This window comes from Poecilia reticulata, chromosome 22 (genome assembly GCF_904066995.2).
Source record: "Poecilia reticulata chromosome 22, P_reticulata-male-v2, whole genome shotgun sequence".
Taxonomy (NCBI): Eukaryota; Metazoa; Chordata; class Actinopteri; order Cyprinodontiformes; family Poeciliidae; genus Poecilia; species Poecilia reticulata.
The window spans coordinates 24,561,913-24,589,276 of NC_088851.1; the positions used below are offsets into that span (position 1 = coordinate 24,561,913).

At 38.2% G+C, this 27,364-nt stretch overlaps 1 protein-coding gene across 4 annotated transcripts in view; it reads right to left on the reverse strand.

Annotated features, from left to right (window-relative positions):
* The window catches only part of ppp2r5ca (protein phosphatase 2, regulatory subunit B', gamma a), a 38,312-nt gene extending 11,969 nt beyond the window's left edge, over positions 1-26,343 (reverse strand). The window contains exons 1-3 of one of the 4 annotated variants that reach the window (XM_017302622.2): positions 25,798-26,343; positions 25,656-25,721; positions 22,201-22,351 (exon numbers count right to left, since the gene is read on the reverse strand). In XM_017302622.2, coding sequence (XP_017158111.2) covers positions 22,201-22,351; positions 25,656-25,721; positions 25,798-25,824 — 244 coding nt within the window. In that variant the 5' untranslated portion in view covers positions 25,825-26,343. Of the gene's footprint in view, positions 1-12,321; positions 12,509-22,200; positions 22,352-25,655; positions 25,722-25,797 lie in introns of those variants that run through there. The other 3 variants (XM_017302623.2, XM_008399908.3, XM_008399909.3) reach the window with 3 other exon arrangements.
* Between the last annotated feature and the right edge of the window lie 1,021 nt (positions 26,344-27,364).

The window sequence follows — 27,364 nt, forward strand, 5'->3', positions numbered from 1 at the left end:
TTTTAATTCACTAAATTCTTTAGTGAATTTGAATTTGTGGTTGAATTTGAACCAGGTCAAGCTAAGACTTTGACACTTGAGGATCTTGGGATAAGACATATTTACACACATATTTAAATATCTTAAATGCAAAATACATTTACATTTCGTTCAGGTTGGCTTAATTACCGTTTTGAATTAAGTTTTTTTTCAATAAATGGCTATTTCTAATGTATGTACTCCAGTTAATGATCAATCGATTACTAAAATAGTTGATTAATCATTCAACAATCGATTAATCGTTCAATCGATTAATGATGATTAATCGTTCAACAATCGATTAATCGTTCAATCGATTAATGATGATTAATTGCTCAACAATCGATTAATCGTTCAAAAATCGATTAATCATGATTAATCGTTCAACAAACGATTAATCGTGATTAATCGATTAATTGTTTCAGCCCCATTTCTGTTCCTTCACACAAAGAAATCCCTGTTTTTTCGGTAAGATTTGAACCAATTAAGTGAAAGTATGAAAGAAAAACAACGTGACAATAAAATGTTGAAGACTTAAACAACAACAATTGGCAGCATAACGAGAGAGCCGACAGTCAGAGAAAGAAAAAATGTGGGTTTTCTTTCTAGGACTCTGATCTGACCGTCTTTATTTCGTGGGCCTCTGAACCCAACAGCAGGAGGAAACATCTACATTTCTATCTGGCTGCTCGTGTGATTCAGTAACGATACCTTTACACCGTTATTATCCAGCAATGTGACAACTTCTTCACTACACCTCTCGTAACAGGTTGGTCCGTTTCATAGGTTTCTGTCAGCTGAAACAGACTGAATAAAACCAAATAATGACTCTGAAGACGACTGAAAAGTTCATTTATCCAAGTGCAACATGAGCATCTGTGGACAAAAACGCCTTGTTGATATCAGATTAGCGGCGAATGGACAGTCTGTTTTCAGATAACAGAAAAGCAACAGTGGCTCGAATATTCACTTGTTACAACCAAAGTATGCAGAATTTTTTTCCTGAAAACAAAAAACAAGAGGAACCCCAACAAAACTGGACGACATCAACATCTAAGAGCAGGAAGCATGCGGCTAAAAATTCACATAATGTTTCCTGGTTCAACGTTCAAATATGGTTGAAATTCAGTTTGATTCTCATCTCCCTTCCCTGATCCCTCTGGGGTTTCTCACATTGAGCTCGATTTCTCTGGCAGGGTTTCAACCGGGGCAATCAGCAAACAAAGACGTCGTGAACGATGACTTAAATTTTCAAAGCCGTTTTTAGAATAGTATTCTGCCTGTAGTTTTAGCAATGGCAACGAACACAGTGAACAATGTTCATTACATTTTCTGAACAAAATCATTTAAAGACAGAGATTTAGCTGCTTTAGGGAGTCTTGTCACTAAATCCAAATAATCTACTGCTGGCCACGCCCCCAACTCAACGTTTACACTCGCCCCTTGAAAATGGCTGCAAACATACATGGAATTATACAACCATGCATCTTTGAAAAGCAGAAGTGGAGCCTCCTGCACAAATAACAAGAATGCAGCAACTGGCTTCTGGATGGTAAGTCAACAACAAAACACTTGTCTTTTCCAGCAGCCATTGTACCAAACATGTCCAGACTTTTGCATCCAATCAACTGCAGATTACCAAAATATTGCATTAATATGCAGTGAAAAAAATCCAATAACTGCCTTTTTCTAGTGCTCTGCAACAGAGAGGGCTGCAACATCTGGCAGCGGCTGAAAGGAAAACATAGGCAGCCGAACGCATTCACTCCTCGTTGTGAGAATGCACATGTACAGTCATAGCCTGTAAAGAAAGGAACGAAGAAAATGCACAGACTTGGTGTGCAGCTTTCCTACAACCTGGCAGGTTCTAGGTAAGCAGAGACATGATGGGGATTTGGCTCCGACACAAACACGCACTTCTGCAGCGTCAGTCTCAGGTCGGCCAGTTTATCCTGATGACAGCGCGAGAATGCCACAGCTTTGGAGCTGCCATGTGTGTAAAAAGGTCCAACATCCGTTACATTTGTCTTTATTAGCTGCGTTTCCATCACAAATACAAACAAAACTTTGTCAACATTCAGCTGATGTCAGAAAATTGACCTTCATCACTTTTTAGCAGGAAAAAAACCAATTTTTTGGTATTTTTTTCACTGTAGCAGAATACATTGAACCATACTACACATGCTTACATTTTTAAAACATGACCTTTATCAATTTAAATTAAACAGAATCCCACAGTTATGCATTTAGTGTCACACAGTGGTGCTAAATCTACGTAGGCTTAGTGCAAAGAACATTTTTACTGCACTGGGGATTTAAGAGGGCAGATATTTACGATAAATGGAGAACATCCCAAAATCCAGGGAGGGGAAAGTTGTTGTAACCTCAGGTATAAAACTATAGGTGTGTTATTGGTGCCATCACAATTTATCTAAAAGAACTAAAGGCCTGTCGCAATTCGCAAAAACTCAATTAATCGCATAATAAATTAAAACGAGCAATAATTACCATGATTTACATGATTTTTCTAATTTTTTTCCCCTCTTTCTACCAAAAACTGAATAAATTCAGTGAACCTGCTGGACCTGAGAAGAACAAAAAGGGTTACAGCTACATCAGCTAAAAAGCTTTCAGACCTGCGACGTCCCATAATGCACAGGGACATACGGACGGACGGAGACGTGGCGTAACGCTTCGCTCCTCCGGCGCTGTCAGGACTTAAGTTGCCTCTGTTACATAAGCCCGTCTCCTTGCGCTATAAACTTTCTGTACGCTCTGAAAATACCCACCGGCTTGTTGTGCAACAGATAAAGAGCCAGTGTTCTGATCCCAAAATTGATGTTTGCCACAATGTGACTTCTATTAACGTAATTCATGCGAGCCTCAGGTGGGAAACAGTCATGCAGAGGCTCTTTGTGTCTGCGCTCACACAGCAGGCAGGACAGAGGGAGATTTATGTGAATCGTTCCTGTTCGAAACAGAAACATAATGAAGAAGTGGAGTCACACTGGGACCAGTCTGCGGTTCGGTCCACAGAGCTGGGACGGCTTTCTACGCAGAACCATTTGTGATCAATGCCAACATTGACAAAATACTATTTATAGCCGCGTAGAGAAACGCGTCAGATTTTAAAGCCTGTGTGACCAATTTGGCTGCATCCTTAAAAACAAACACTAAAAGTTCAAATTAAGAAAAAAAAATTCACAAATTGGAAGTAAACTTTTAAAAATGTATTTATTTACAATTCGACAATTCATGAAACGACTAAATTAGGGATACACCGAATGTAGTTTTCTGGCCGATCGCTGATTATCAATCTTGATTGATTCCGATTTTGGCCAACACCAATTTTTCTTTTGGCTGAAATGTTGCTAATTATAGTCGCATTATTTGTTTAAAACACACCGGACCCGCGCTTAGCTCGACTGCAGAAAGAGTCGGCCTTTAAACGCTCACTGGTTACCATGGCTACCCTTCATTTATCCTGCCGTTTTAGCACTAGCTAGCATGTTGTCATGTACTACAGCCGTTTATCACAGTGTGATAAAACAAGTTATTCTACCAAATTGACATTAGAGAATTAAAAGCATCTTAATGACCTGTAAGCAATGGATGCAGGCAAGTCACAATAAGCAATAGATCAATTAATAAAATGATGAATTAAAACAAATTCAGTTTCCATTTTGCATGATTTATTTTTCCCTTTCTACCAAAAACTGAACAACAAAGTCTTCAGTTTGTTGCTCTGGTCTCTAATAACCCTTTATTTGTTTACAGGAACTTCATGATTAATTTTATTTAATGTTTTTTTTTTATTTTGAATATTTAAAATGTCTTCCAGTAAGGGTGTTAAATATTAATTAGAATTTAAACTTTATTATCATTTATCACAATAACTTCTGGGACAATTTATCGTCTGTAAAAGAATGAACAAAACCTTTTTTTTAAAAATGATACTTCATATTTTTCTCATTCCAAACACAAATTTTTCTTATTTTCTTGAAATAAGAAAAACTAGTGAGTAAAAATGTAATATGCTAAATAAGACCAAAACTCTTCAGAACAACTGAAAACCATTTACTTGCAGTTTTCTCCAATTCCGATTGTTTTCTACCTGCAACATGAATTTGTGCTAAACTCCTAGAAAACATGCAAAGTCACTTAAATCAGAGCAGAAAACTTTTATATTTCCTGCAGCTTTCAATAAAAGCATCACACCAATTTTTCTGATCACTGATAAGCGACTGAAACATCAAATAAAAAATGTATTTGATACTTTGATGCGTTTCCTACAAAGCATTTGGGATTGTTGTGTATAAATGAGCATTTGGCACAAACCTCCAGTTTAGATGATTGGATCTCAAGACATTAAATTTAAAAAAACAATAATATCCCGACTGCGTTCATCCAATTTCAAACAGTTAAAACAGTTGCTTAAGGGACTATTCCAGGGAAAGAACTGAAATGGATTTAATAAACTCTTTGTAGAGAAGAAACATGTTATAATTCAGGTTACATATTGATCCGTTCGTAACCCGACTCTATAAGGGCTGAGTTGCACCAATCTGACTTTTCCTGATCAATACTGATTTTCTGCTTTTCTCTGACATCTGACCTCCAGACAGGGTCAAGTTTTCCTCTGATAAAAAACAAACTATAAAACAAAAGTTAGGCCCGTCACAATAAACTCTGCTGGGCGACAAATTGTCCCAGAAATTATTGCGATAATCTAAAATGTTGATTTGAGACCATTTTCGACTGATTAGGCATAACAATGCAATAACATTCACAAAGGTAAATTAAGTTTAATTTCTAACATTTAACACCGGAAATTGGAGCCATTTTAAATAAGCAGAATAAATAAACAATGAATTATGAAGTTTCTGTAAACAAATTTGTCCTTCAAAAAAAGCACCAGACTGAAGGCTTTTAGCATCCAGCTTTTGGTAGAAAGTGAGAAAAGTGATAAATCATACAACTGGAAATTAGTTAACTTGTTTTAATTTATCAAGCAATTAATTGATTTACTGATTATTAAGCATTTTTACTTATTTATTCTCTATTTTAACTGATATTTCATCTCTTGAGCTACATAAATAACAGCTAAACCAGGCATTTTGACCATCTACAACAGCTAAACCAGGCATTTTGACCATCTACAACAGCTAAACCAGGCATTTTGACCATCTACAACAGCTAAACCAGGCATTTTGACCATCTACAACAGCTAAACCCGTCATTTTAACCATCTACAACATCTAAACCTGGCACTTTAACCATCTACAACAGCTAAACCCGTCATTTTAACCATCTACAACATCTAAACCTGGCACTTTAACCATCTACAGCATCTAAACCCGTCATTTTAACCATCTAAACCTGGCACTTTAACCATCTACAACATCTAAACCCGTCATTTTAACCATCTAAACCTGGCACTTTAACCATCTACAGCATCTAAACCCGTCATTTTAACCATCTAAACCTGGCACTTTAACCATCTACAGCATCTAAACCCGTCATTTTAACCATCTAAACCTGGCACTTTAACCATCTACAGCATCTAAACCCGTCATTTTAACCATCTAAACCTGGCACTTTAACCATCTATAACATCTAAACCTGGCACTTTAACCATCTACAACATCTAAACCTGGCACTTTAACCATCTATAACATCTAAACCTGGCACTTTAACCATCTACAACATCTAAACCTGGCACTTTAACCATCTACAACATCTAAACCTGGCACTTTAACCATCTACAACATCTAAACCTGGCACTTTAACCATCTACAACATCTAAACCTGGCACTTTAACCATCTATAACATCTAAACCTGGCACTTTAACCATCTACAACATCTAAACCTGGCACTTTAACCATCTACAACATCTAAACCTGGCACTTTAACCATCTATAACAGCTAAACCCGTCATTTTAACCATCTATAACAGGGGTCCCCAAACTACGGCCCGCGTCCACATTTGGTCCGGCCCCCTGAACAATACCTGAGAATATTCAGATTTTTTTTTTCCATTTACCGTATTTTCCGGGCTATAAGCCGTGTATATGTGGATTTTTCTTCAACCACCAGGGGGCTCTTTAGCAGGAAGTGAATCATTGGAAGTCTGGTTACTTGCGCGCCAACATTGAGCCCACAAGCAGCAAAATGAGTAAGAAACAGATCAGATGTCTTTGGAAAGTTTCTTTGCAAAGGGGAAAAGGCCCAGAGAAGAGACAGCAGAATGGATTTATCCCAGACCGGTTGGTGAGTCCCACATTACAAGCCGCTCTGCGTTACACGCGGCGACGTGGTGAAGCAGCAGCAGGCTGTGGATATAAGCAACACTTCGGGTGTTATTGTCTCTCATCACTCCCAGATGGGACCGTCTCACTGCAGAGAAACAAGCTCAGGGCTCCCGTTAGTCATTATCGTGAGTTAAAATTTTCACGAAAGTAAAATGTTCGTTTTTGTGGCGCTTCTGTTATTTTTAAGGGATATATAAACGTTACCATAGCGACCAGAGTCAGAGAGCGTTTGGGCTGCGGTCGTGAGTCTTAAGTCTGGTTTAGACTGAAAGATTTAAGAATTGTCGGCCGATTCTCCAAACCTCCGTGACCACAGAGCTGATAGAAGTCCAACAGGTTCGATCGGTTCGTATGTCCAAGGCAGGAGCAACACGAACCGATTCCAGTCACGAACATCCTGATTCCAGAGGATAATCCAGTAAAACCCCCAACATAGCGGGAATTTAGAATAACCAAACACGGATGACGATGTAGAAGCAATAGTGATAGTTTGTGGAGTCATTTGAATAAAAGACGTAACGAAAAGAAAAGGCGGTGGATAAAAGACGACGGGAGCAGCCGCTCTATTTGCTGCACTATGATTTGGAGGTGGATATATTTTTTCATAGTTAACATTTTTAACTGAATAAACATAATAATGATCTTTAGATTTAATAATAAACATTTCCACATATCATCTCCGATATCCACCGGACTCTCAGATATGTCAGCTGTTTGGGATTCCCCTCCGTTCTTATGTCACCGCGCTTTTTGATTGGCTACCTGTCGCATTCAACAGGTTGTATTCTCGTTCCCAGTCAGGAAAAACCCCACAGGCTGTGAATAAAGGGCCAAGACAACCCAAATAGGGCATATTCAGGATTTAGAGGGAACACCAACATGCAGAAGCCTTATCTGACTGTCCACCCTCCTCTCCCCCCGGACCGCAACAAAATTTCCAAGACTTGACTGGTCCGCGGTAATAAACAGGTTGGGACCACTGATTTAGCACATGCTAGTAGCAACAGGAAGGGTCAGCACTTTTACTGTTACAGTTACCGTTCGTAAACTACGGTAATCAGTTAAATCTAATCTTGGCAACTTTTTTCTTTTTCAACCGTAATAAATGTGATATTCAATTGACCTGTTATGACTCAAATTTATTTTGGATGTCCGCCCCCCACTGCTGCTGTTGCATCGTTGTGGAAAACCGGCAGACATATCTGCGGCTTAGATGTATGTTTACTGATTAATAAAATAACAACAAAAAAACAACTTTGGGGTTGTGGCTTGTGGTCCAGTGCGGCTCATAGTTCAGAAAATACGGACTATAATCCTTGGATTTATTCTGTGAAGAACCCAGAGAATGTTATTTGATTGTGCTTTCTGGAAAACTATATATATTTACATTTAGGCACTCCTGCAATTGTCACACTTTTTCTCTTACAAACTGACTCCGGCCCCCACCAGAGAAGGAAAACGTTATGTGGCCCTCACAGGAAAAAGTTTGGGGACCACTGATCTATAACATCTAAACCAGGCATTTTAACCATCTATAACATCTAAACCCGTCATTTTAACCATCTATAACATCTAAACCAGGCATTTTAACCATCTATAACATCTAAACCAGACATTTTAACCATCTATAACATCTAAACCAGACATTTTAACCATCTATAACATCTAAACCTGGCATTTTAACCATCTATAACATCTAAACCCGTCATTTTAACCATCTATAACAGCTAAACCTGGCATTTTAACCATCTATAACAGCTAAACCCGTCATTTTAACCATCTATAACATCTAAACCCGTCATTTTAACCATCTATAACATCTAAACCTGGCATTTTAACCATCTATAACAGCTAAACCTGGCATTTTAACCATCTATAACAGCTAAACCCGTCATTTTAACCATCTATAACAGCTAAACCCGTCATTTTAACCATCTATAACATCTAAACCCGTCATTTTAACCATCTATAACATCTAAACCTGGCATTTTAACCATCTATAACAGCTAAACCCGTCATTTTAACCATCTATTACATCTAAACCTGGCATTTTAACCATCTAAAGCAGCTAAACCCGTCATTTTTAACCATCTAAAGCAGCTAAACCCGTCATTTTAACCACCTATAACAGCTAAACCCGTAATTTTAACCATCTATAACATCTAAATCCGTCATTTTAACCATCTATAACATCTAAACCAGGCACTTTAACCATCTATAGCAGCTAAACCTGGCATTTTAACCATCTAAACCCGTCATTTTAACCATCTATAACATCTAAATCTGGCATTTTAACCATCTAAACCCGTCATTTTAACCATCTATAACATCTAAACCTGGCATTTTAACCATCTATAACATCTAAACCAGGCATTTTAACCAACTATAACAGGTAAACCCATCATTTTAACCATCTATAACATCTAAATCTGGCATTTTAACCAACTATAACAGCTAAACCCGTCATTTTAAACCATCTATAACAGCTAAACCCGTCATTTTAACCATCTATAACAGCTAAACTCGTCATTTTAACTGACATCAGCTCCGAATAAAACAAACTAAAATATCAGTCACCTTAATCAGGTGGCAAAGTGTCTATTTTCATGAAAAGCAGGTAACTGCACCCAGGATAGTTGCTGTTAGACTAGTTAACCTACATCTGAATGATTCAAGATGGAAGTTCATAGCAGCCTGAACAGAAGTAATAAAAATCTAAGTATCATGTTGACATGTTGGAAAATAAGATATAAGTCACCTTTTTGGATATTTTTTCTGATTTTATCTGTTTGTCACCAACTACAGCTGATTAATTGCCTCTTATTTAAGATCAATTGGTCAGAATAAAAATTTTTAAAAGAAAAATAATAATTTACTGTATCAAAACAAAGAACTCCAACCATTTCTTCTGTAAACACATCAACCAACAATATTTATTTTGTTGCTGATAAAATAAAACACAGAATTTTGTTGCACAGCGAAGCGGCCTGGACCTGCATGGACATAAACAGGGAGAAACGAAGGGACATTTCTGAAACATCCCATCCTTTCGCATCTTTCAAAGCATTTGTTTTTCTGTCTGAATCCCAATCAGCAGTGATATTCACAGTGCTCTGCTGCATCGTCACCAGGTGTGTCATCGCCTTCGCAAGAAAAGCCACAAGTTTTGCCTTCAGTTTAATTCATCCTAAATCACAAGGCGACTGAATAATCTGGATTTTATCCCACGAGATTATGAAATATTATCGGGTCGTTGTTGCGAAACTTGAGCCACGATTGCATCAATTCACCACAGAATGCGTTTAGGTTTCAGAAACTCAAGTTTAAGACTTTTGAAGACCTTTTTAATACCACTTTGATTACATTTAAGGCCAAGAACTTATAAATATATGGTTTGGTTGGAGGGTCCTGCTGTACAACACTGCATTAGGTTCCCTGCAGCCTTAACCCTCATCACGTCAAGCTTAAAACTGTTTTTGTTTTTTTTTTGCAAAGAATACACCTAGCTTAGCATGGCTTAGCATAGCAACAGAAGTTAGCTGGCTAAATTTTGTATAGCCATGACAAAATTTAGGACCTGTGGTTACCATAATAAGGGACAACTTACATTTTCCTAATGAATTTAAGACATTTTAAGGTCTTAATTTTAGATACATTAAGACTTTAACCATGTGCAGATACCCTGAACCATCATACACGACGTAACTCGGGTTGTCGCAAAAAGCAATAAATCAATAAATAATCATCAACATTTCTGTCCGGTGTTTTCGTCTCAACTAGCCTTTTTTGTCTACAGAGACTTCATAATTCATTTATTTGTTGTTTCCGTTTCTTTATTTTGTATATTTAAAATGTCTTCCAGTTCCAGTGTTAAATATTCAGTAGATTTTAAAGTTTATTGTGTTTTTATATTGTGTTCCTGCATTATTATGCCATTATTAACTGAAATTATCTCAAAACAAGGGTTGCACAGTGGCAGGGCTGCACAGTGGCGCAGTTGGTAGAGCTGTTGCCTTGCAGCAAGAAGGTTCTGGGTTCGATTCCCGGCCTGGGGTCTTTCTGCATGGAGTTTGCATGTTCTCCCTGTGCATGCGTGGGTTTTCTCCGGGTACTCCGGTTTCCTCCCACAGTCCAAAAACATGACTGTCAGGTTAATTGGCCTCTCTAAATTGCCCCTAGGTATGAGTGTGTGTGTGCATGGTTGTGTGTCCTGTGTGTCCCTGTGTTGCCCTGCGACAGACTGGCGACCTGTCCAGGGTGACCCCGCCTCTCGCCCGAAACGTTGGCTGGAGATGGGCACCAGCACCCCTCCCGACCCCACTGAGGGAAAAAGGGTGCAAGAAAATGGATGGATGGATGGATATCTCAAAACAACATCTCCATTTATTGTAATAACCTTTGAGATAATTAATCGTTCAGCAAAATTCTTCATCATGACAGGCCTGGGTGCAACATAACCTTCTGCAGTAATAGGGGGATCAAATTATGTGTTTTAGACTTTCAAACATGCTGTAAGGTGGTAACAATTACGTTTTGTTTTCATGTGACATTGAAATAAAAGCCAAATATGTAATAGCGTGACTGGAGTACAAAAGAAAAGAGAAGAGAATTAGCAAGTGAAACCAAAATTGGTATCCAGTATTGTCCAGGGCAAAAACCCTGATCGGTGCATCTTCAGTCAAAATAGTTTGACTTGAATCCACACACATTACCACTAAAATAAACCAAACAAAGAGCACTAGCTTTTTGGACAAAACATTTGATGGAACTGGAAGCAGGGCTGCACAGTGGCGCAGTTGGTAGAGCTGCTGCCTTGCAGCAAGAAGGTTCTGGGTTCGATTCCCGGCCTGGGGTCTTTCTGCATGGAGTTTGCATGTTCTCCCTGTGCATGCGTGGGTTTTCTCCGGGTACTCCGGTTTCCTCCCACAGTCCAAAAACATGACTGTCAGGTTAATTGGTCTCTCCAAATTGCCCCTAGGTATGAGTGTGTGTGTGCATGGTTGTGTGTCCTTGTGTCTCTGTGTTGCCTTGCGACAGACTGGCGACCTGTCCAGGGTGTACCCCGCCTCTCGCCCGAAACGTTGGCTGGAGATGGGCACCAGCACCCCTCCCGACCCCACTGAGGGAAAAAGGGTGCAAGAAAATGGATGGATGGATGGATGGATGGATGGAACTGGAAGCCACAGTAACAGAGAGACGCAGGGAGAGTCCGATTGTTCCCAAACAGAGTCATCATTCAAGGCAGTCGCCTCTACGGTTCAATGGACTGAAATCAATAATTGCCTACGGATTCATCCAACACTGGGCTGCACTCAAGTACAGTGGAAACAAACCGGCCCTTTCAGATGAGGCTGAGCACACTGAGCACTCATTTAATTTAGAAAGCAGAGTCGGACTGTGTCCTGTTGGGATATTCAAAACAGTGGAAGGCTAAATAAGCTAAATATGTTCTGAAATCTCTTTAGTGTTCAGCCGATACACTACGACCAATTTGTGCCCAGATTAACTGGAGTGTGACATGAATGCTGAGGCTGCAAAGAGGAGGCTAAAGATGCTAATTTTATTATTTTTTCCTCCTTCTTATTAAACAAATAGCTGTACAAAAATCCCAAAACAAGCTCATAGCAACAATAGAAAAATAAACATTAAAAAACTGAGAAGAAGAGACCCTTCCCTTGGCTATGACCTCACTTCCTTTGACATCACTCGCTCGGCGGGGGGATGGGCAGAGAGCAGCTAGCTAGTAAAGCTGATTTTTTTTTTATTTTATTTTTATTTTTATCTCTTCCAGCTTTACATAAATACCTAAACAAACTATTCCTCTGTTTCATTCAGACACAACGGAGCTTATATCCATAAACAAACAAACGTTGATCCCGTCCGAAGCGGCTGAAACGTTGACTAAACCAAGCGGTTTCCAGTGGAGCAGGAGCTCAGTAGCACTCAGCTCCCCAATTCCCCGGGACAATACAGGAAGAATCGCTTACATACCTCTGAAGTGCATAAGAGCCACCGGCTGGAAAGGCCCGTTGGAATTGGGTGCATCCACAACCATCCTGTCTCCAGATTTATTGCATGTCAACATCTAAAGCCCAACCAGGAAGGAGATCCACTCAGGGCGAGAGGCCAGCCTCCATTTTAGCACAAAAGCAGATCAGAAAATGAAGCGCTGCTGCTGCTGGAGGGAACTGGCTTGTGGGTGACGTCAGAAGCGGAGTCGCGAGCTGATTGGTTGGACTCATACCGCTCTGGAGCAATAGGAAAGCAGACTGCTGTGGGCGAGGGAGTGTGATTGGATGAGAGAATGGACAGGGGGCGGAGTTACGGCGCTTCCATCTTTTTTTTTTTGCTCCAGTTTCTTCTTTCCAATCAGTCCGCTTTACAAGGAAGGTTCTGCCACAGATCTTAGATCAGATTGGCTTAAGTCGTTTCCACAGTGTTGCCATTAGCTGGGGTTTCAATATAATCTGATTTAGGAAAAGCAGCTGGATAGATGAGTGCTTAGAGAGGCTGAAAATTCTTTTATTCTCATCCTTTTCTAGTAATTTTTTATGAAAAGGAGGTCGAAATGAGGGTCATACCATCAGAGTGGGGATTTAACTGATTAACAGATTAAACCATAAGAAAAGAAGACTGCAGAAGTAACTATAGGAATTTATAGAGACAGTTCTGACATGAATGTCAATTGTGGCAATGAATTTTGATATGAAATTCATAAATACAAGCTCAAATATGTTACAATAGCAAATGTTGTACCAATAATTATTGCAATAAACAATATCATTGATTTAAGACCATTTTCAAGCAATATATTGATTGTAGTTTGCCCTCTCAAACACCAGCAAACTTTAATGTTGTAAAGAACCCCTACCACTGGAATTAGATATTTTAAGTATTCAACACACCAACCGAATAAAATGGTGACCGCAAAAGTTGGGATAAAACGCCAGACTGAGTTGGTCGCTCGACAATAATTGAATACCGGTACATTTTTTTATATCATCTGCTGAGTATTTGTCACCAAAACGTTGTAAGCATAATCACAATACTTTGATATTTTTGAATCCTGCACCTAAAATCTAACCAAAGTATAAAAAAAACTAAAATTACTGCTATAACCAATAAAAACTAAACAATATTTAACTAATAGTAACTAATACAAACCAGCAAACACTCTAAAAACTACCGGTAACTGAATTTGACAAACAAATAAATCACAACGAAATAAAACGAAACTATAATGAAAAACCCAAAACTCTTATAACCCTAAACCAGTGGTTCTTAACCTGGGTTCGACCGAACCCCAGGGGTTCGGTGAGTCGGTCTCAGGGGTTCGGCGGAGCCTCTGCTGACCGCGGAGGTAAAGACACACTTGTGTAAAGTCGTGATGACGCTCCGCTTTGCCATCACTTGCTGCAGAGGATCACGTTACATTGTTTAGCCAATCAGAGGATCACGTTACATTGCTTAGCCAATCAGAGGATCACGTTACATTGCTTAGCCAATCAGAGCAGCGGAGGAGCCCTGATTGAAGGAGCTCCACTCTCAGCAGGGATTTAAACTTGTGTCTTTATTTACTTCAGCAAAGCTCACAGTTTTTACCAAATTCTGTAGCTTTCGGTGAACTTCTAAATCTGCTCCTTAGTCGCATCTTTTCAGGGTTGATACTGCCTCTAGTGGCGAGGGGGTGGTAACACAATTAATTTAATTACATTACTAAATCAGAATACCGCAAAGTCTTTATTACTTATTATTAATTGTTCATTCTCTTTAGAATATAGAGCTAATTAAATGATCTAAACACCTTAAAGTGGTTCCAGTTTCTCTCGATGGCCAACCTGTTGAAACTGTGGCAAATTTTAAATACCTTGGGTCGTTCCTGGACAGTCAGCTCAACTTTGCTGAAAACACTGACTATATTTTGAAGAACTGATCTCAGAGACTCTACCTTTTAAGAAGACTTAGTGATCTTGGGGTGACCCAACCCTATTTCTTGAATTTGGGGGAAAAAATCGTGTTTTATTTATCACTAGAGAAGGGTTCACTGAATGCGCATATGAAACTGGTGGGTTCGGTACCTCAAAAAAGGTTAAGAACCACTGACCTAGAAAGAACCAGCATCAAAGACAATGCTGTCAGCAAATGTACATACACTTTTGATCTTGAAGACATTACTAAATTAATATCTAGCATATTCTTTCCTGATTGTGGCATTTAACAAATAGAAATACTTTTGGTAATTTTAGCTGACCTAAAGCAAGAGAAGTTTGATCAGATTTAACTTCAGCGTGTGTCAGGTGTATGTAAACATCTGGTTTCAACTGTAAGGTGACTATTCTCTCCAGTCTAGACAGTTTAAAAAATATAGTTTCATTTATAACTAAATGAGACCACAATCAGCCCCCTTCAGTCATTTCATGACTCAGAAACTTTGAAGGATTTTGTTATTGTAAGTGATGATTACGAGTTGAGCGAAATTAGCTCATAAACAGGAAATGAAACCGAGTCAAGAGAGAAAATGGAAGATGCAGAGAATCAGAACAGCAGCTTTATGCAGTCTTATCACCTTTATCTAATCTCAGAAATTAAAAATCACTAGACACATGTGTCAATTAGTGCTTAGTAATGTTTCCATTTGTGTAATACTTGAGGATACTGAATGATTTATCTGCTGTTATTTGAAACATAATGAAGTGGCTGTCTGTTTTATCATGTGATACATCAGAGGACATACTGATACACAGCGAAACCACACTGACACCACAAGACAAGCCAAGGCCTTTAAGGACAGCGGGACTCTAAAACCATTTCCACATTTAAAAGCCAAGAAATTACGGTCTATTTAAAAACGGACACTCAGTTTAAGTGGCTGCTCCGTTTGCTTTGTTAAATACTAACCAGAATACAGAGCTGCATTTGCCTCCTTACTGATTTCTGCTGTTTTTGCCACACTTAAGTGTTTTAAATCATCAGACTTAAATATAAGAGAAAGATCACATGGCTATTCAGCCAACCAGGTCCAATGTGAAAAAGTAAATGCTCCCTAAATCTAAAAACAGTTTGTGCCACTCAAGGTAACAACTGCCATCATGCTGCAAAAATACAAAATCCTACCAAGTATTTTTGGTCTAGTTTCTTGAAATAAGACAAAACCAACTTACAAGTAACTTTTCAGCAAGATATAGGAGCTTATTTTAAGTAAGTTTCTTAATAATGACAAAAACTCAAACATGCTGGAGCTCCACCTGGGTTGCTAGGTAACAGGCTGAGCTCGGCTGGGGGGTTGCTAGGTAACCAAGCAGTGCCCGGGACTGTGACTCAACGTGTTATAAGTGGAATAATCTGCCAGGGGAACCAGTATTTCCTCATTATAGACTTAAAAAAATGTTTTCCTATATGTTGCTACAAAGTTACGTGTAAGTTAGTTTTGTCTCATTGCAAGTATACAGAGATATTTGCACTAGAAACTAGAATACTTGGTAAAATTTGTGTTTTTGCATTGCAAGACTGTGTAATAACTTGCAATGACTGAAGGAGCTTTGGCTCACACTTCTATGCAGAATTGTGTAAATTCAGCCACAATGGAGCATTTCTGAGCATGACAGATCAGTTTAAGGTCATTAGAACCATTAAAAGGTTTGCATGCTGGTTTGTTAGGATCATTGACCATGTTTCCATCAATGTTTTTTATGCACATTTTGAAATAGCAATAGAAATAGTTGATAGAAACAGCAAAATTCAAAAGAACTTCATCAATTCCATGATAAAATTATTTATACTGTCGGTTGAGGTGGTTTATAGCTTTTCTGAAAAAGAGCTAATGCTTAAAGGGGGAAGTAGAAAAACATTTTCCGGTAGAGAGCAGAATTTGTGTCTCCATTAAACAAGTTGACCAGATTCTGAATCAGACACCATTATACTACTACCACTAGGATTCAGATGCTCTTTCTGAACTTTTGTGTTGCTTTTATGTCACATATAATGGGAGCCACACATTCCAAACAAACAAAAAAAAACACAGATTATTTTTTATTTTGAATGTTTCCTCTATTTGTGGATAATGGTTCTCCAAAAGTTTTAGAAAAAGTATTATAATCTTTTCCACACTATTTGTCAAGTACTTTGTTTCTTATCAGTTCTTTAATTTCTCTGGATCGTAACATTGTCTATTTTTAAAATAATATTTTTTTACATTCTTTATCAACCCTCCTTCTCACGGCACACTGCCATGAATTTCTGACATGTTTTCCTGCTTTAGCACAGCAGATTGAGATTAACCATCAATTGAAACCAGGTGGTGAAGCAGAGAAACATCCAAAACATGCAGGGCATTGTGAGGAGCTGGGTTTAAAAAACAATGGTTCATGTTGTCAAACTGGTTCTACTTAAATCATTTTCTTTATCCTGTAGGTCTGACGGCAACCAAGCCTGGGTGTAGCAAGTAAACTGAACCAAAAATGTGGTTAATCAGTTAATTCATGATATAACAATGGGAGAATTAAGCTTTCATCTACGGCTTTGAATGAAACCATTATTAGATGGGTGTATTTCCTATTTACTCTTGTTATCATTGATGATCTGAGACATTTAGGTGAGTCACCAACAGAGTTGGGTAGTAAATATTTACATTTGCATGAGTAACTTTAAAAAAATACTTTCAGGAGTAAAGAATCCTGATAAGAATAGCATAACTGTTTATAAACATTTACATACAATCAGAAGAATTGGTTTTAAAAGCATCAAAGCATAGAACAGTAAAAACAGCTAATAAAAAACATCTTTCAGCAATACCTTTAGCTCACCGAGAGTCACTTTCTCCAATGCGTACTAATTTTAATTTTAGGAGTTGTAATTTTATTACAAAGTATCAATACTTTTACTTGATTGAAATTTCTGGATTCTCTACCCAATGTGAGTAACTTCACTGAATGAAGAACAAGTTTGGTTTTACCCAAAATTTACCAGTTTTTATTAAAGTTTCATAAGTCTTATATTGAAAAACGTTACTTTTTTTTTATGAATTATTTCCATTTTGGTCTTTAGAATACCAGATTTTCCACACAGCCTTATATTTTGGTCCATCTGATGATGTAACTTTATATATTAAATGATGTTTTGATCAATTACTCAGTACTTTAGTGGCTTAATACTTGTTTACTCTTGAGTAATTTCTTGGATGGCTATTTTTTACTTTTACTTCAGTGCTACTCTTTCTTGAGTACAATATTTGGGTTCTCAATCGAACTCTGGTCACAAAGGAAAAACTGAAGAAATTTGCAAGCAAACGTGTTTTATGCTAAAATGGATTCAAACATCAGAATAAGGAATCAGCACATAACTTATAGGAATGGATAAGAGTAGTTTTAAGGGACCTCGGTTCACACTCTTGGTATTCTCTCACTAAGCGACCTAAGCCTCTCTTTGGGTGCCATCACATTCCACCGCCATGACAATGTGATGGCACATCATCATGGCCATCACATGACAATGTGCCATTTACATCTTACTATAGCGGTACAGGCTGATTAAAGGAGTGCACAGCAAAAAAAAAAGAAAAAATGGATTCTTGCTTTTTTTAGTGTTTGATCTGTAACAAATAATTAGCATACCAACCAAAAGTGACCTTTTATGCTTCCTTGAACGGGTTAGGATAGGCCTATACAAAACATGTTCATTACGTTTTTTGCACAAAATCATTCTAAATATTGATAATTTAGTCTGCTCAGTTCTGTACAGGTCATACGGCGGTAAAACTATTTGGCCAAACGTGCTGGAGCTTCTCTTGGTTGCTAGGTAATGGGCTGGGTTCCGCTGTGGTTGCTAGGTAACGGGCTGGGTTCCGCTGTGGTTGCTAGGTAATGGGCTGGGTTCTGCTGTGGTTGCTAGGTGACGGGCTGAGCAATGCCTGCCAACTGTGACTTAAGTATCAGAATCAAAATCAGAATATACTTCATTAATCCCCAAGGGGAAATTGAATATTTGTTGACATGGTACTTCATCTGAATTGTTAAATATTAGCAAATATAATTAACAATAAATTCTATATAATTCCTAAAAAAACCACACATCATTGTGGTATAGGTGTTTTCACAGCAAAGAAAAGGATCAAGACTCTCCACCAACATGTTAGAAAGGGAGCCTCTTGGTTACACTAAAATAAAAAGTTAAATTAAGAAAAATAAAAGTAAAAAGGTGAGCAAAAGTAACAACAACAGACTCCATACACGTTGAAAGGGCTCATTTTCCAGACACCAAAAAATATTAAGTTATTTCCAAAAAAACACAGCTGGACGGATTTTTTAAGATGTTTTTCTTAGATTTTTTTAGAACCAGTTGAGACTGAAGTGGAAGTATAAAAAACCTGGGACATGTTAATTTTGCATGAAAGGTCTACTTTTAATAATGACAACTTTTCTAAACTACCAAAGTTTGACACAGTTGTGGCAAACAGTGATTTGCAAAAGTAATCCCATTTCTTTTTTTTCACATTTTGTCATATTGCAGCTTTTATTGTAATTTTATATTTCAGGAAGGGTTATTTTAAAGACCAACAGAAAGCAGTACGTAATGGTGAAGTGGAAGGAAATGATTCATATTCTTCACATTTCTCTATAAAAGTTAATCTAAAACCTGTGGCATATACACTGTGGTGATTTTCAGTTCTACTTTTCTCCAAAACATTTCGCTAAAAACCAAAAAGTTCAACAGGTTTATTGCCTTGGAACTACGTCAACAAATATCCCTGAAAACATAAGAGATGATAAATGAGTGAGAATTATAAACAAAGAGGTTCAATAAGTGCAATTTATTTCAAAATGTCATAACATTAAAAAGAAAAAGGTAACTGGTTTTAAAAAGTAGAAGAGGTCAGAATCAGACTCAGTTTCACCCAGCAGGTGGCAGTACAGGTAAACCATGACAGCCAGAGGTTCTTGGAAACCAACCCCATCGCTGAATGATTTACTGACACCTGGCAGAGCGTACTGTTTAATCCTGTTCATCAAATTTGCATGGCTGCTCTGCTGACAGGATTCGGTTCACGGGCCTCCAGCAAACTGGAACTAACAGAACGACTCGTTTCTCCTCCAGTTCTACTGACAGATGTGATATTAATAGAAATGTGATGCATAATATCTTGTACAAAATAAAACTCTCTCATTTCTCTACATGGATGAGCTAAATAGTTATTGCATCACAACTAAATCATATTTCTGGATATACGAGTGGCTAAGAAAACAAACGTGTTGCAATAAAGGACTCAAGAAATTTCTGCTCTTTAGTCTCTATATGTTTGTGTAAAAACTGTCAGGCAAGATAAGCGTCTGGTAGGCAGATGGAGCAGTGGTTTGTTTTGATTTGTAGTGTGGTGCATATTTAAAGTAACTGGTGAAGACTCATCAATAATTAAGAGTAGCTTTTCAAACATGGGAGCTTGTTTTAAGTCAATAATTTCTTAATGTTAATTAAAAAGTATCGGTTTCACTGGCAGATTATTTCACTAACTTGTTGAGTCACAATCCATGAGTTCTATGCTGTTACCTAGCAACCCCAGCTAACCCAGCCTGTTACTTAGCAACCTAAGCAGAGTTCCAGCCCGTTTCCTAGCAACCCAAGTGGAGTTCCAGCACGTTTGTTCAGCTGGGGGGGGTTTTCCACTGTGTTGGAAGAGACATTTGTTTTGTTGTTGACTTACTATTCAGAAACCACACAGCAAAAATACAAAATATTACCAAGTATTCTTAGCATAAATATGTTAATATACTTGAAATAAAATAAAACTAACTTACAAGTTACTTTTCAACAAGATATAGCAGGTGGTTTTAAATAAATAATCCCTTATTATGAATGAAAATGTATTTGTTCCACTGGCAGATTATTTTACTTATATCAAGACATTTCCCATGTTATAAGTGAAATAATCTGCCAGTAGAACTATTGCTTTTTTAAATCAATGTTCAAGAATTATTGGCTTAAAACAAGACGGAAAACACATCATACTGCCCCTTTGAGTACTTGTGTATTTTAACTATTTACAGGAATTAACAAATAGTTGTATTTCTGTATTTTTACTTTTGTTTTAATTTTGCTGTAAAGTACCTTTTGGACACCTACTGGATGTTGTAACGGACTAAATAAATGTTTTGGAGAACCTGGAGACTGTAGACCGGTCTTCACTCACCGCCTCAAATAGATAAAACCTCCAGATTTTAAAAGATGAAAAGACAGCAAACATGTTTAAATGTTAAATTTAGTCGCAGTAATGTTAGCCACTTAGCCAAAGTGGAAGGGCTGTATTGAGTATCACGATGCTTCCTTAGGCCCTACAAGCCGTTTGTCCTGAACACCTGTATGGGGGACGCAGCTCATCCAGGTATCTGAATAGAGCACTGCTGTGTATCAGTTACAGGAAAATACTTAGGCCAGATCCCGTTTGTAATGCCGAGTGTAAACAAAGAAGTCATAAAAGATTTATGCAAATCTTCAAACCTCAGCCTCGCCGTCTCTTCGTTTCACCATTAGCAGAACATGTAACGATTAAGTCAATCGGTGTGGTCAGCTGACAGAAAACTCACATTGCAATCATTATAATGTACATTATATGTACATAAACTCATGGATGGCCCAGATTTCTCACCATCTCTGGGTTTCTGGTTGATTGATCGAGTCGGTCTTTCATAGAGGGAGTAACTTTCAGGTAAGGCGGGATATTCAGCTGATTGCACATCAGCTGCATTAGAGAGCAGGCGGATGGGCGGCTATCAATAGCTATCAATAATGTAGCAAGCAAGGATCTCGAGGTTTGAAAGGTGGGAATGAAGATCCACCAATTTATGAATTCTGAAAGGGGACCTATTATTATGTAATAAAATTCACTTTTTGTATATTTTTTCTACTTCCATTTGGGTCTCAGCTGCTTCTAAAAACATCCCAAAATATTAAAAGTGATCGAAACAAAACATGTTCGCTTATTTTTTTTGCACAAAATTATTCTTAGATAATTAGATTTGAGTGTTTTACTCCTTTCAGAATGAGATGTTTTAGAGCGTCTTGTCACTTTAAATCTTAATAAGCTGCTACTGGCCACAACTTGAACTCAACTTTTACACGCTCACGTGAAAATGGCTGCAAACAGATGCGACCAGAGACCTTTGAAAAGCAGAAGTGGAGCCTCCTGCACAACCAACAAGAATGCAGCAAGTCAACAACAAAGCATTTGTCTTTTCCAGCAGCCATTGTACAACGCATACAGTGGAAAAACCAGCTGGCCAAACATGCAGGAGCTCCGCCATTTCAAAAAAACTCTAGAATTTAACGTCACAAATCAGCAAGTACTGCCCCATTACCTGGCAACCAGCTTTGCTGGTAACCCAAGCTGAGCTCAATGTGCTATACAATGGCTGCTGGAAAAGACACGTGTTTTGTTGTTGACTTACTATCCAGAAACCACCTGCTGCATTCTTGATGGTTGTGCAGGAGGCTCCACTTCTGCTTTTCAAAGACGTACGGTTGTTTAACTGCGCCTCTGTTTGCAGCTGTTTTCACGTGCGAGTGTAAATGTTGAGTTGGGGGGCGTGGCCAGCAGCAGGTTCTTTGAATTTAAAGTGACAAGATGCCCAAGAGCATTTTATTCTGACTAAAATTTCATTATCTGAGAATGATTTGGTGGAAAAACTGTGATGGAACAAGTTTTGTGTAGACCATAGATGTATCCTAGCCTGTTAAAGGAAGCATAAGAGCATCTTCAATATGACTCTGAAATTTATCTACATAAATGCAATCTTCAAGTTGTATTCCTCGGCTGTTATTTTTGCAAACTGGTTCAAATAAAACCTTCAAACATTTTAAAACTTCAAACTAGACTCAAAATACCTGCGAGAGCTGGGAGTTTCTGCAGCTCTCTGTTAGCGCTGAGGGGGAATGAGGAGGTGCTGAACCTCTTCTCTCTCTTCACCGCTGAGTGGGACCCGGGCTGCTTCACCCTCAACAGCTGAGCTGCAGGGGGCGCCTTCTTACCTGAACCCTGTGGAAGAAGCAGCGGAGTGAGGTCAGGTGGGACGGGTCCGGCTCCACAGGAAGTGGGGCAGCAGCCACTCTAATCAAGTGAAGACAGAAAAGCGGCTGAAGGCTCCGCCGTAAAGAGGTCAGGTTCCTTTCCTTTCCGAATCAGATCGAGTGGCTTTCAGTCAGGAAACACGATCGCAGCGGGCCGGTGTTCTGCTGATGGGACGCGGCAGACAAAATAAATGATCTCAGATTGAGCTGATAAAGCTGTCACTGGAACAATCGGAGCAAATTTAATCTGAATTTACGACCCGAGAAGAACGCAGCTGCAAAAACACAAAATCCTACCAGATACATTTAGTCTAGTTATAATGCAAAAATCTTAGTACACTTGAAATTAGACAAAACTAACTTAAAAATAACTTTTCAGCAAGACATAGGAGCTTAAGTTAATGATTCCTTCATATAGAGGAAAAATTACTAGTACCACTGGCAGATTATTTCATTTATAAAAGTGGAAAAATGTTTTGCTATCAGTGAAATAATCTGGTAATTTTTCCTCATTTATTCCACAAATAGTGATAATTTTAGGCATTGATGTACTGCAAAAACACAAAAAGTATTTTTGTCTAAATATCTTATTACACTTGAAATACAAGTAACATTCCAGCAACATAAAAGTTAATACTTTGTTAATATTGATGAAAAAATACCAGTTGTTAGTGAAATAATCTGCCAGTTTCCCATAATTCAAAATATCTTGTTCCACTGGCAGATTATTCCATTCATAATTTGAACGTTTTCTTCAACATTGAAGAACTGATGACGTGAAACCAGCTCCTACATCTTGATGAAAAGTTATTTGTAAGTTAGTTTTGTCTTATTTCAAATGTACTGAGATATTTGCACTGGAAACCAGACCAGAAACATTTGGTAACATTTTGTGTTTTTCCCAGTGTCTTAATTGGGATGACAAATTTCAAATTCAGGAAAAAATAAAAAGTAACAATAAATTAATAGGAATTAGGGCTGTGTAATAATATCGATTTTGCGATATATATCAAGATTTTCTTTCCTAGAAAAAAAATCGATATTCATCCGCAAGTATCGTAACGTCCAACTGTCACCTTGCTCACTCACTGCTTGCTTCGCCGGGAGAATGATTCGGTCATCAGGCTTAGAGTGATTCATTCAGATGTTAAGTGTTAAAAAGGCATCAAACTATTCAGAGCAGGTACTTGGTGAACTTTATTTACTTTACAAATGCATGTAAGCTACAGTTTGTACTGTTTCAACTAAAAGAAACATGTTTTCTCACCACTTCTTGGATTCTTTTTGTCCAGCTGTCGACTTTAAGTCCGTGTCCAACCAGAGCCAGGTATCGTGTAGTTGGTGCTTTTAATCAGTTTTCAGTTAAATTAATTCAATCCAACTCTATAACAGTCACAAAATGTCACCAAAATCACTCTGTCCCTCTAAAATCTTTCAGAAAATCGCAAAAGTGTATCGAATTGTATCATTTGCTGAATATCGCAATATATATCATATCATGAGCAGAATTTCGTGTATCGTATCGTGAGATTATCGTATCGCTACAGCCCTAATATGAATTTGATTATGTGGTCCAGCTAATTTGCTGACAAAGCACAGTGAAACAATGTTCATTAAAGGATGCACTGGTACTTTTGGCAGTGAGGGTTGGCACCAAGTCCTGCTGGAAGAGGAAATGAGAATCTCCATGAAGCTCCTCCTCAGGGGAAGCATTAACTGCTCTGTTTCTTGTCTTGGTAGACATCTGCTCCAACTTTAGGCTTGATAAAACACTGGAGACCAGCACCAGAAGATGACATGACTCCTCAGATCGGACCTGTACACTTCACTATCTTCAAAAGTTTTTAGTCATCCTTGTTGCTAGCACAGCTTTTCCTTCCACTCAACTTTCCATTAAGATGCATGAGTACATTCCTCTGCAAACAGCCTCCAGGTGAAGAGTCAGTGACTGTCAGCAATAAAAGTCAAAGTCTTCCTCATGTTTGTGTGATAAAGTAACTTATGTTTTTGGGAAACTTTAGTTTTGAATTTCATTTTCAAAATTAAGTCAAGTTTATTTGTTCAGGAATTTTTTAAGTTCAAAGCAAACTTTACATTTTATCAAATGACATAATCAGAATCATCAAGCAAATACACAAATATGTTAATTTGTGTATTTGCTTTTTAATCAATGCTCCAATTACTAATAATCAAATGCAAGTCTAAACAGCTTTGATTTAACAAAAAAGACCCTTAAAATACTTTTGTGAGACTTGAATTGCTTAAATCGATGCACCAAGGTACTGAGAAGCACCTGTATCTGACTGGACAAAACCTTTTAGGCCTAATTTTAAAAAACCATTAAGATTTTTAGAACAAGATGGCCGAATATTTGTGGTGAAGAATATGATGCAGAATGAACACAGGCCTGAGGCTTTTGTCCAGTCGCTACATTCAATCAACAGGCTCTGCAGAAATAACTTTGGACTAAAATAGCTGCTACAATGCCCGGCATTATTCCTGCAGAATAAAAGTACTTTAAAGAAAACAAAGTCACAAGATCATGCCACATGTCACATGAGCAACTTTTCCTGTTTTACACTGAAACAAAAAGCCAATAAAGTCTTGAAACAACAAACGCTCTGATCTGTAGTAACGTAAAAACAGAGCCGAGGTTCGATTTCGCTGCAGCGCACGCACATTTAAAATCCCCAGAATGCACCACAAATCTGGAACAAACGTCCAGAAAACTGCAACACTGCTGAAAAACAGACTTCCTTTAACTCAAGACTGGAAATCCTAATTTTGATTAATATTAAGTGGAACATTGATCAAAATATTTGATTGGTGATTTTGATCAATCAAAAATCATAAGCTGACAGATAATAAACTGTTATGTTTATTGTTTGTTTTATAATTGCTGATGTTTTTATGATGACTTAAAACAAAAGATTAGTTTTGTCAGGATCCCCGTTTATTTTTTACAGCGGTCACATCACTTCATTACTTTACTAAAACAATTTTCAGAAACTAAAAAAACAATATGGAAGACAACATGGCTGAATACATGAAAATGTAGGTTAAACACATAATTAACTCTAATATAATAGTTTACTAAAACGCTATTTTATCTGTAATTTAACATTTTAATCATTAAATATAATAAATTCCAGACAAACAAACAAGAAAAACCTGAAAACTCAAATATACTTAAAATATCTTTGAAAGTACAGGAAGAAACCCCCCAGTGCTCAGCCGCTGTTTAAAAATAAAATAAACTTTAAAAGTTGTACCTCTTGTTCCCCTGCAGGTCCATTTTTGCTTCCAGCTTTTTTCGGTCTTCCAGATTTGGAGGATTCCTTCACACAAAAATAAAAAAAGAATTAGTAACAAAACAATTTAAAACATACAAGCTAAACTAATCCACACTGCTACCTTTTCTTTTTTGCTCCTGTGAGGCATCCTGAGATGAAACCCCCCAGAGTCAGGTGGAAGTGTGGTCTCACTCTGACTAACAGATCCGCCTGGTAAACGCGGATGTTTCCACTGTGATCAGCCTTTTCCCGCTATCCATCCATGCGCCATGTGACGCGGTCCGAGCCTCGGAAAGGTGCCGTCCCGCTCGGCTGGCTCTCCGACACAAGTCACGCTTTGTTGGAGGGAAATCCTGACGACCAACTTGCTGCTGCGGCAGCCGCACTTTGAGGCGCCTCGCAGCCTGAGTCACAGATGCAGGGCGCAAACTGCGCCACCAGAGGGCAGTGTTGTCGGGCGAAAAGACGGTCTCCAGGTCAGAGAGCGTTAACTTACGGCTTTGTAAAACAACAGACAACATATGTAAAGAAACATCAAGTTTTAGAGCGGATTTTACTCACTTTTCAGGAATTATGATACTAATTTTGCATAAATGCCGGCGGATTTTAGATGGCTATAAGTTTTAGACACTGCATGTTAAATTGTTTACGTCCGGGTATCTCGCGCATGCGCACAAGGAGGGTAAAACGACTCCTTTCACAAAGCTGTGCTGCCACCTTTGCGGTTTGTCAGCCACTGACCAATCGGTGGTCACTATTTGCCCGGAAGTTCACGCTTATCTGGAGGAACTGAACGTCCGTCAACATGGCGCTGGGGTCATAGAGATTTTGTGGAAAATTATAGGAAATTCTGGTCAAACGTTTTCAGTGGGGAACATGCGATCCTGACAGCCGGAGCGTTTAGAGGACGGAATACAATTTACTACATTTTCAAAAGAACAAACGGGTTCTGGAGTAACGCAAGGAATGGATCACGGCCAAGTTCGTCTGCATGAGAGTAACTGGTAGTAAACATCCATTTTTTTTTTACATAAAGACACTTATTGATTGTCAAATCAAAGATCAATAACAGTGAAGAACAGTGTAAATTCCAACGCCAACTCTAAGGCAGCATGAACACGTGTGCTGCAGCAACAGCAGTATTTACATTTAAGCACTTTTTATGCTAATGTTTATTTTTAAGTATTTCCTGAAGGCAGATTTTCACAAGCCAGTTTTATTTGAGGCATAACTCACCAGTGGTGGAGAAAGTACTCAAAAATTGTACTTAAGTACAGTTACTTCCCACCACTGTTACTCACCCATGTTGTACGATTCAGCTTTCACACTCGCATCAGATGAGAGTTTTTGCTCCTCATTCTTCCTTCGGCTGCAAAAAACTTTGACTTTAATGTTGTTTACCGTAAATAAACTTACAGACCTGCTGTAGGACTCCTTGGAGAAGTTTTCTCTTCTCCTTTTTTAGTTTTACTGGCGGTTTGCAAAACAATGTTAAGTAGCATTACCGCCACCTGCTGGTTTGGAGTGTAGTTTTACCTTAGTTTTGCCAGAAAAGGTAAAAATCACTCAAGAAATTATTCAGGTAACGCACTGAGTCCCATTACCTTTGCCATCTTATAACTTATATTGGATGTAATTATTAATTGCTTTGAGTTTTTTTTAAATTTTGCTTTTTTTTTTTCATCTAA